This window comes from Myotis davidii, unplaced genomic scaffold, assembly GCF_000327345.1.
Source record: "Myotis davidii unplaced genomic scaffold, ASM32734v1 scaffold534, whole genome shotgun sequence".
NCBI classification, from domain to species: domain Eukaryota; kingdom Metazoa; phylum Chordata; class Mammalia; order Chiroptera; family Vespertilionidae; genus Myotis; species Myotis davidii.
Window position 1 is genome coordinate 5,164,126 of NW_006286678.1, and position 9,954 is coordinate 5,174,079.

At 44.9% G+C, this 9,954-nt stretch overlaps 1 protein-coding gene across 1 annotated transcript in view; it reads right to left on the reverse strand.

Moving 5' to 3' along the window:
• Positions 1–892: 892 nt before the first annotated feature.
• Positions 893–9,954, reverse strand: part of RECK (reversion inducing cysteine rich protein with kazal motifs) — a 64,082-nt gene continuing 55,020 nt past the window's right edge. The window contains exons 17-21 of the mRNA XM_006758615.2: positions 7,637–7,829; positions 5,943–6,153; positions 4,281–4,354; positions 3,341–3,496; positions 893–2,447 (exon numbers count right to left, since the gene is read on the reverse strand). Of these exons, the coding sequence (XP_006758678.1) occupies positions 2,238–2,447; positions 3,341–3,496; positions 4,281–4,354; positions 5,943–6,153; positions 7,637–7,829 (844 nt within the window). The 3' untranslated portion in view covers positions 893–2,237. The remainder of the gene's footprint in view (positions 2,448–3,340; positions 3,497–4,280; positions 4,355–5,942; positions 6,154–7,636; positions 7,830–9,954) is intronic.

Sequence of the window (9,954 nt, forward strand, 5' to 3'; positions counted from 1 at the left end):
CAGCACGCCTCTGCCTTGTCGTCTGCCGAGCCTACTCCCCGCAGCTGACCCGTGTGCACCTGTGCGTGGGGTGCTCCGCAGGGCGGCTCCATCCCCGAGAAGCGCTCGCCCTGCCCAGCTGCCGGCGCCAGGGAAAGTCCGGACCTGGCTGCAGGGTCGGCTCTGCCCTACTCCCCGCGGGAACTGGGCCAGTACTTCTCTCTGGGCCTGTTTCCCTCGAGGGACAAAGTGGACCCTAGCCCTTCATCTTCGGGATTGTTGGGTTGGGAGAGGAATTTCCTCTGCTTCCTTCCCCTTCCCTCAAGCCCCTTCAGCAGCTGAGAGAGGGGGAAGGCTCGGGGCACAGCCTCAGGTCCCTTTGAGAACTACACTGAGTGGCCAGATGGTTATGACCACCCGATCAGTACAATGAAGTGAATTAGTTATGCAAATAATAATAAAACCTTGAGAGTATTTGCTTAGGAAGTTTTCAATATTCAGTATTTTTGGAAGTGTGCAATTCAGTACTGATGGGATGGTCATAATAATCTGGTCAGTCATAATAATCTGGCCACTCAGTGTACAGTGCCCCCTGTGGGAGTGTGGGAGGGTGACTTCCAGGAGCCTGTGGCTGAAGGAAAATCATTCATTAAATCAAACGAAGGAACATATGTTTTCTATGGATTTTGTGCCAAGGTCATTAGTGTTGCTGGCAGGTGTGACTTTCTTCCCACAGTGGAGCTGAAACAGACCCCAGCCACCCCTGAGGGAGAGGCCCAGGCCCCGGGGAGGCCAGCACCCAGTCTGGCCCAGTTAACATGTCCTCAGTAGAGTCCCGAGCAAGCGACACAGCTCACCCCAGAGCGAGAAATGGCTTCATTTTAAATGTCCACGTTGCCCGGAAGTGCACACATAACCATATAAAGATCATTTTTATTAAAATATAAAAGTTTTCCAATATATTGCATTGAAGACTTTATATAAAAAAAGGAATTGCAACAAACATGCTACATTGGCATTGAGATATTCTGAAAGCTTAAGTGCCCACGTTTAAACAACATTTTGGTATAATAAGCATATCCTTATATATTTCCGAGGGTACATATAATACTGAAAAAATACTTCATGTAAAATCTAAGTTTATGTGCATACAAAAAAAGTATTACACTGAATAGCTTATTTCAAACTGTGAAACATTCAAAGTATTCAATTTCTTAGACAACATGCCAACATTTTAACATTTAGATTGACATTTTAAATATATAAACCATAATTCTATAATTTTATATCAGAAAAGAAAGTCAGACAGAACACATATCTACATTGTGCATGCCACAAACGCAAATGTGTCTTCAAAACGGAAAGTACTGGGTTAGTACACATGATTGTCACTTTACAAATATGGCTATTCACCTTCTTCATAATAAAATAGGAAAATCATGTATTATTTACATGAGCTACTAATTATTTCATTTTTTGGCAATTATTTAAGTAGCAGCAATTGGTTTAAAGATTGATGTTTAAAAACTTTTTGCCTCGATGAATACTGAGAATGGAATATACATCTGGTTAACATAAAGATGCACAATGCAAGATGTTTTGATGCGATAGATCTCCTCCCTTTCACCAAAGTCACAGACACATGCTTGTAACCACTGAGACTGATTCCATTTGGTTAGCTTGCTTTTGCTGGTCACAATGGATGGGTTCCTAAATTAAATGCTGTAAGTTAAGGCTGCCTGATGATCTAATGATAGTTCCAAAGATGCTTTATCTCCATCCTATCCTTGAATGCAGGGGCTCTGCACTGTGCCCCAGCTTCTGCACGGAGTAGGTTATTGTCTGTAAACAAACACAAACACCAGGGGCCCTTAACACTGACAGGAACTCTAAAATGAAGTTCCTGTGATACAAAGCCCACAGTCGAGTGAGTTATCTTTCTAAAAAGTGACAATGTCATTCATCAGTGACACTGAACATATTTTAGTGAGGGACCCACCTAATGAGCAACCTGTAAATTGGAAGGCAGTGATCCACCAGAAGAAACATCCTCTTTTCATTAGTATTTGGAGGAAAATTTTTGAACATTTATAAAAACCAAACCAAACCCCTACTAATATTGGCAGATTAAAAAAAAAATACTGTGTGGTGAACAGAGGTGATGAATGCTTTGACCTGGCCACTCTCCAACTTGGAACCTGCAGGCAGGAAATTAGACTGAGGAACATTCTGCATGTCTCATGGGCAGTCAGTTATGTCTAGACCGTGTGCAAGGCGAAGCCCAGAGCGAGGAGGAAGAGGCCAGAGTGGAAGGGCGCTCCGGCCCGGACACCGGCTGACGGCATGGTGCTGGAGACCTGCACCTGAGAAATGATGAGGGCAGAGAGAGGGACGTGGGATGCCAGGGTAGGGCTGTCGGCGTTGATAAGGGATTCGATCTTCTCGGCTTCTCTATTGCAGGCCTCAATCTGGGAGAGGAAAATCATATTCTCTTAATATAAAACCACAGAACCCATGAAAAGGTCAAGTCAAATTCCACATCTACTCCAACACAGGGAATGTGCTTTCACTTTGTCTTTTTCTTAGCCAAAGTAACATTTAATTATGGTCTTAATTCACTACATAAATAATAACAGCATCAATGGAAATCAAATCAGAAATGAAAGGATCCACAATGCCACTGTCCCTTCTTTTTCCACAATCCTGTCACTGCTTATCCACGTTCAGACATTAGCTTTCATGGTTAAACACAGTCACAGGGAACGGACTTTCATGCCTGTTCACACATCTAATTGCTGAAGGAGCAATTACAGGCAAGTAATTAGGCTGAACGAACTTCCTAATGATGGCAGTTTAGAGGCCGCTTGTATTCCCCCCTTTGCTTGGGCCCTCACTATTTTGATGCTGAAACTTGGGGGTCTATGTGAGTGAGGTTCACCTGGCCCACAAGACCAGCTCCTCTCCCCCGGGTGGGAGCACAGACTCAGGAGACAGGAGTCTGTTCTGCTTTGTCACCGTGCGACCTGCCACTCCCTTGCCTCCCTGGGCCCAGCTGCCTTGTCTGTAGGATGAGCAGATCATTCCATCTGCCCACACTTAGAGTGACAGCATCTCAAGCTCTCCCCTCCCCGACTCAGCATTCTGCTGTCAAATGTGTACCTGGCCCATCACCTGGCAAAGTGCTCGAGGGTGCAGCTCTGTCCCTCAGACACCGCCCAGCTGCTCCCTCCTGCCCTGCCGAAATGCCTCCTTTCCTCTACTCACCACCTGATCCTCCCCATGCTGGTCTGTGCCCACCCCCTGCCAAGTCCACCAAACTTGAAGTTGACAACATGCAGCACAACTGTATGCTGAACCCCACCTGCAGAGCTTTGGGATAATGATCGACAGGAATGATCAGGATCACTATTTCGGATTCAATGCTGAAGTATCCAAATACGTCACACTGTGGGACGGACACGTGCATGCGGATTTTCTGAAGTATGTCCAGAACCGTTATTGGCTTTTTGTTCGTTACCTAGAAAGAGAAAATAAATTTCTATTATCAGAAAAAAAGAACTCCTCATTACTGCCTAAGCCAAGGGGCTGTTTTGGCCAAGGAACCCGTCAGTGCAGGGCCCTGCAGCTGGATTTGAAGTTGATGCCGATGAGGTTTTGCCTGACTGGGAGCTCTGTAGCTAAAATAAGCACTCGCACCAGAAGCTCTGTTTCAAAGTGACTGTTCTGAGGACAATGGGGAGATGGGGGTAATTTTCGAGGCAGTGACAGGTACTGGCTGCTACATGTCTGGGAGCCCTGTTTCCACCTGCTTTGTGTACCTGTACTTCAATGATTCATTTGTTAACAGTGGGCAGTAAAAGCGATGGTACAGAAAAAGAAAAGAGGCAAAACTCTCACATCCGGGATGGTGGCTGCTTTTGGAAGCAGCCCACAGGGGAATGGGACCGTGAGGGCAGGCAACCCCGAGACCATCTGGCAGCTACCAGTCTCTGGCCGCCTGGTTTTGCCTCTAGCCCTAACCTGCTTCCTGTGCCAGGAGGGGACCTTTCCCAGAAAGGCTCGGGCTGTGCTGCCTGGAGCAAGGTCGCCACCCAGCCAGGGTGTAGGAAGGGAGCCCAGGATCGGGAGCCAGACAGCTGGAGTTCAAACCCTCATTTCACCGCTTACAAACTGAACGGCCTCGGGCAAGCTGCTTCTCTGCTAATCAATCTCTTCATCTATAACTGGGACAACATACTCTGGTCTGAAGGGTTACAGCGGTTTACCAGTAAGGTTTCCACCCAGCATATAAAGCAACTTACCTTGGCAATTGTATCCAGTTTTTCTTTGTCAAATAAAACTCTTAACATCCCAGCACATAATGGGCAACAAGCACCTGTGCAACAGAAACCGTACCATCTGTGGTCAGAATTAGAACCAAGGACACAAAACAGTTGGTGACAGGACCAACCCTGCGCTTTGTGCTAGGAGAGTTACAGCTGGCCTCCCTGATGACTGCACTTTAGGTCCCTGACCAACCCGGGGTCTTACAATCTACACATTTACCCAAATCCTTCCTCCATCCTCGCTCCACCCTTTACCACTTCTCAGGGGAGGTGCTGTGGTGCGAGGCAGCACAGAGAGACACAGAGCCTAGACCTGCCTCGCCTCAACCTCACTGTGACCCTGGGCAAGTGCTCTCCTGGGCTTTTGATTTCTACCTGAAAACAAGGGGGCAGGTACTTCAGGGATTCCATGGGTGTTTAACTCTAATATAACTTTAAAAATGATTTTAAACTGTTAAAGAAAACCAACAGAATATCAGAACAAGGTCTCCAGGAGGAAGGAGGCTTGGTTTTCTCACTGCTGAGCCCCCAGTGCCTAGAAGAGTATATGGCACATAGTGGAAGCTCAAAAAACAATTGATGAATTCATGGGTGGAGCAATGGACTTGCTGGTCTGCGCACTAATCTGTTCTGACTTGGGATAAAGTCTCTTCTGACTGCTCTGTTTAACTGAAGAGTAAGAGACGGTAAGGGAAGTTGTTTAAGAAAACTGTTATCGCTTAGAATAGTCTTTTTACACGACTTCCTCCATTATATGCAACTAAAACAACTAAATTGGATCCTAAGGCCAATTTAAGACAACAACTGTCTTTTTAAAAAATGTATTTTTTATTGATTTTTTTACAGAGAGGAAGGGAGAGAGATAGAGAGTTATAAACATCAATGAGCGAGAAACATCGATCAGCTGCCTCCTGCACACCCCCCACTGGAGACGTGCCCACAGCCAAGGTACATGCCCTTGACTGGAATCGAACCTGGGACCCTTGAGTCCATAGATGCTCTATCCACTGAGCCAAACCGGTTACAGCAGACAACAGCTGTCTTTTGTTTTTCTCCTGGACCATGTGGGTTAGGCCTTCTCTCAATTTCAAATGTTTGTGTTCATCAAAACTACTTCAATTATTCATTCGTTAATTACTAATTCTTTGTCCTTTAAGTTTATGGTAATATATATTTTTAAGAGTAAACATTATGCATTTGAACAAATAATCATAATTTTAGTAATTAAATACTGCTTTATCTGTTTACATATAGGTGTTCAGTATGAGATTTTGCTTGACAAAAGATGGCCATATTGTTTTAAAACGTTTATGGTAATATACATTTTTAAGAGTAAACATTATTTGAACAAATAATCATAATTTTAGTAATTAAATACTGCTTTATCTGTTTACATATAGGTGTTCAGTATGAGATTTTGCTTGACATATTGTTTTAAAACCACTGGACCAGATGATGTCTAAGGTAATCCACAGCTTTTTAAGGTCAACCCAGAGTTATGCACCTAATCAGTATTAGGTAGAGTTAAGATTTTTTTTGAAATTTTTAAATAAGCTCGTAATGCTCTCCTCAGGGATTCACCGTCAGGAGGCAGATAATCAAGGCTTCCCAATCCGACCCCTGCCCCACCCCACATACCGGGTGGGACGATGGGTTTGCACTCAGCTGTGGAGAGTGAAGGACACTTCACAGCAGCGCACTCCGTGACAGAACTGTGCTCTGAGAGGACCCCGACGGCCTGGCAGGGCCCATAGTAATCGACTGCCACACGGTCCGAGTAGGCTGCGCACACGCTACTGTAGGTCTCCCCGTTGTGCCCACAGACGGGCTCCGTGGCTCTGCAGAAGGGCTGAGGGCAAATAATCACACTTAGCCTGGAAACCTGTATGGTGCACGTTTCCTAACCGAGGCTCCATAGTAGGTCCCCCTACTTTCAGGAAGGAGAAAAGATGCAGATATAACTTCTGGGGACCCTCTTAATTAAGCTCCTGAGGTGGGCTCCACATGGTGGAGGGGGACAAGCGGGCTGTCCCAAAATGAACTGAAGAGATGACTGTGCTCAGCCGTTCTGGGACTTGGTGCTCACTCGTGTGAATCGATAGGAGATAAAACTCCCACTCCCTCAGACTTCTATCATTCCAGAAGTGTCCGTTTGAAGAAAACAAAATCAATCTTCATGCAAATATGGAGGCTTTATCATTTCACACTTGGGTACGGGATAAGGAGAAGGAAGAGTGGAGAGATCCGTGGGGCAGAGAGACTCTATCTAGATCAGCGGTTCTCAACCTGTGGGTCGAACAATCCTTTCATAGGGGTTGCCTAAGACCATTGGAAAACACATATATAATTACATATTGTTTTTGTGATTAATCACTATGCTTTAATTATGTTCAATTTGTAACAATGAAAATACATCCTGCATGTCAGGTATTTACATTACGATTCATAACAGTAGCAAAATTGCAGTTATGAAGTAGCAACGAAAATAATTTTATGGTTGGGGGTCACCACAACATGAGGAGCTGTATTAAAGGGTCGCGGCATGAGGAAGGTTGAGAACCACTGCTCTAGATCCATTAGCAGGTAAGGACTCTGTGAGAGAAAAATAGCCAGGAAGAGGGCACAAGAGAAGAGAAGACTGGGAATGCAATGTAGCAGGTACCAGAGCACAGGCTCTCTGGGAGACAAACTGAGGAAGGGATTCTCCTGACAATGAAGAAGGAAATGAGAAGCGATCACGCCAGGCGTTAGCTGGCTGTGGGCAGAGGATTCCCGGGGCAGGGCCGGCACACAGATCAGTGTGTGGGAGCCTCGGGGGTTGTCTTTGAGGTTATTCTGAAAACATGAAAACATGAACACAGGTTCCACAACCTTACAAGACACAGAGATAGACTGATATAAAAGACACTGTCTTAGGAAACTTCCGATTAATTTCCGTGATGTGACAGGGACTTCATTGGAAGAGTGTTTGGAAAAGAACTCTTTTCTTGGTTGTTTTAATGCCCATTCTTCCTGATTTGTTTTCCAGTGAGGGCCCACAGAACTACGGAAAGTGGAAATGGGCCGACTCATGCCGAAGGGGGAAACTTTAACTTCTTTTCCTATAAGAAGCCACTCTCTTTTCTCGCTGGTTCACTAGATGGGCAAAGGCACACACACTAGCAAGGAAGTCCTCTGGAGTTGGGAGGAAAAGGCCGTCTGGGGATGGTTCCTTTTAGTAGAGGGCCGAGTTCTCTGGATGGGACAGGGTTCATAGAAGACCCTCGAGTGGTCTTCATCTGTTAAAGCAATTTTATCTCTGTGACTTGGGCTTGTGAGCTATACAACTGTACCTGGCACGGGCCTTTGTACAAGAGGCTCTTCCCTCGCTGGTACAAAGTGCAGAGATTGCTGTGCTCCATGTGGTTCATGTCACAAACAGGATCCCGGACCTGGTCGCAGGTGAGCTGTCGTGGCAAACACTCGAACTGGCTACACCCAAATTTGTCAAAAGTCGTCAGGCAGACTTGTGGTTTGGGGATGCACCTGAAAAACACAAAGGTGCACCAGGAGCCAGGAAGGACTATGGGGAGGGGCGGCAAAGCACTGACAAGGACAGGAGGTCCAGAGCAGGAGAGAAACTGAAAACACTTCCTATCCCCAAGAGCTTATGGAGAGCAGGAGAGTCGAGCACACACAGAGTAGGCTATCCGGTAGAAGAGCACACACAAAATGCTAATGGGAATCAGCCATCCTGACGAGGAGCCTGGAGAGAGCACGGTGGCGTGGTCCCTGGCTGGAACCTGGAGGTTAAGGAGGCTGCACTGGCCTGAAGGCTGAGGAAGCAGCATATGCAAAGGTGTGATGCTCAAGACACTGTGGTGCTGGGAAGGGCAGGTGATCCTGAGGGCAGGGGCAAAGAATGCACAGGTAGAAGTGGCATGATATGAGGCCATCAAGTGGGGCTGATGCTGGAAGCCCTGTAGTCAATAATAAATGAAACATTTTCAGGGACTTAGTTTTTAGCTTGGCTAATATCAGTCTATCTTAAGAGGAGGCTTCACAACATGTGCCGAAAAATTCAGGTTTCGGTGCTTACAAGGCTGGGGACCTGATGCTGGCTGGTTGCGAGTCCCTGAGAGAACGTGACTCCATGAAGCCAGGTTTTCCTAGAAACATCTGGACCTTGCTTCATTCTCAACTCCTGAACTAAGAGGGATTAGGGATGATGATTCTTTTCTTCTTTAGACTTTTCTGCTTCCCTCATTTCTATAAAGAGTATAACTTTCTACAGGAAGATAAAATGTTTAGCTTTCACTGGGTCTTTGAAGTAACAGATATACAAATATTAGTCTGTAAAACAAAAGAAGATAGTAGCCAGCATTATTTAATTTCAAAGGAAATTACTTCCATCCTCTTAGGGATAAGCCTCCTGCACTGAAACCACCACCACCACCATCACTACTGCTATGTATGGTTGTCTTTTCTTGTGGGATTGAAAATTAGATTGTGTGCAGTTATGGAAATTTAAGATATTTGAAGGGAAATAATGGAAAAGAATGTTTAGAACTTAATCACTTACTAACATGGAAGGAATGAGAACCAAGACCATGAGGAGAAACTTGGTAATTTTACGAAGAAAAACTTTTCAATTTGAATATCTATAATAATAAAAGCGTAATATGCTAATTAGACCAGACAGCCGAACGACCTTCTGGATGACCTTCTGGACAAAGCCGGGGCTGCAAGGGCTGAGCCCCTTGCATGAATTTCGTGCATAGGGCCTCTAGTATAGAAATAAGAGGACCAATAGGAAAAGTTGAGAACTGGGGGGTAAATTAAACATGGGTTACTGTCTTGCTTACTGTTGTGACCTACCATTTAGGAATATGCCCGGCACATACTTTATGAAGGAATACTTTTTATTTTTTTAAACAATTATTTTTGAACAGATAATACAAGCCCATGATGAAACTGAAAAAGTGTGAAATGGTATATAGTGAAAAATAAGTCTCTCTCCTATTTTTGTGTCCCAGTCACTGAGTTCCCTTCACCAGCAGCAAACACTATTACTAAATTTCCATAGAGGACATACCAATCCTCCTTCTAACCCGCTCTTGTATGGGAGTGCCTATTTCTCTATATTGTGTTATCAAACGGTTTATTTTTCAGAGTGGAAATCTTTTTCTTTTCTTTTCATTTTTTTAATGGTTTAAAGTATTACATATAGTATTACATATGTTTTCTTGTTATCAAACTTTTTATCTTTGTCAATCTGGTAGATGGAAAATGGTGCACCTTGGAGTTTTAATTTAATTTACATTTTGCTTAATATGAGGAAGGTTAAGCATTTTGGTAGATTAGTAGACATTCATCAAATTCATTTAATTTTCCTCCTGGGCACACATCTAGATTACGTTTCCTAGTCTCCCTGGCAGGCAGTTGTGGCCAAGTGACTAAGTTCTAGACAACGGAATGTGCTGGAAGTGGAGATGAATGCCACTTTTAAACCTGGCCCATAAAGGCTTCTCAGGAGCAATCTCCATCACCTCCCTCTCTCATCGGCTGGCCTGATGCAGAAGATGCAGAGGAGGACTCGGAGGCCGAGGACAGAGCTGGCAGAGTCACTAGACGGAAGGATCCTAAGTCTCCAAGTCACCACGCGGAAAGC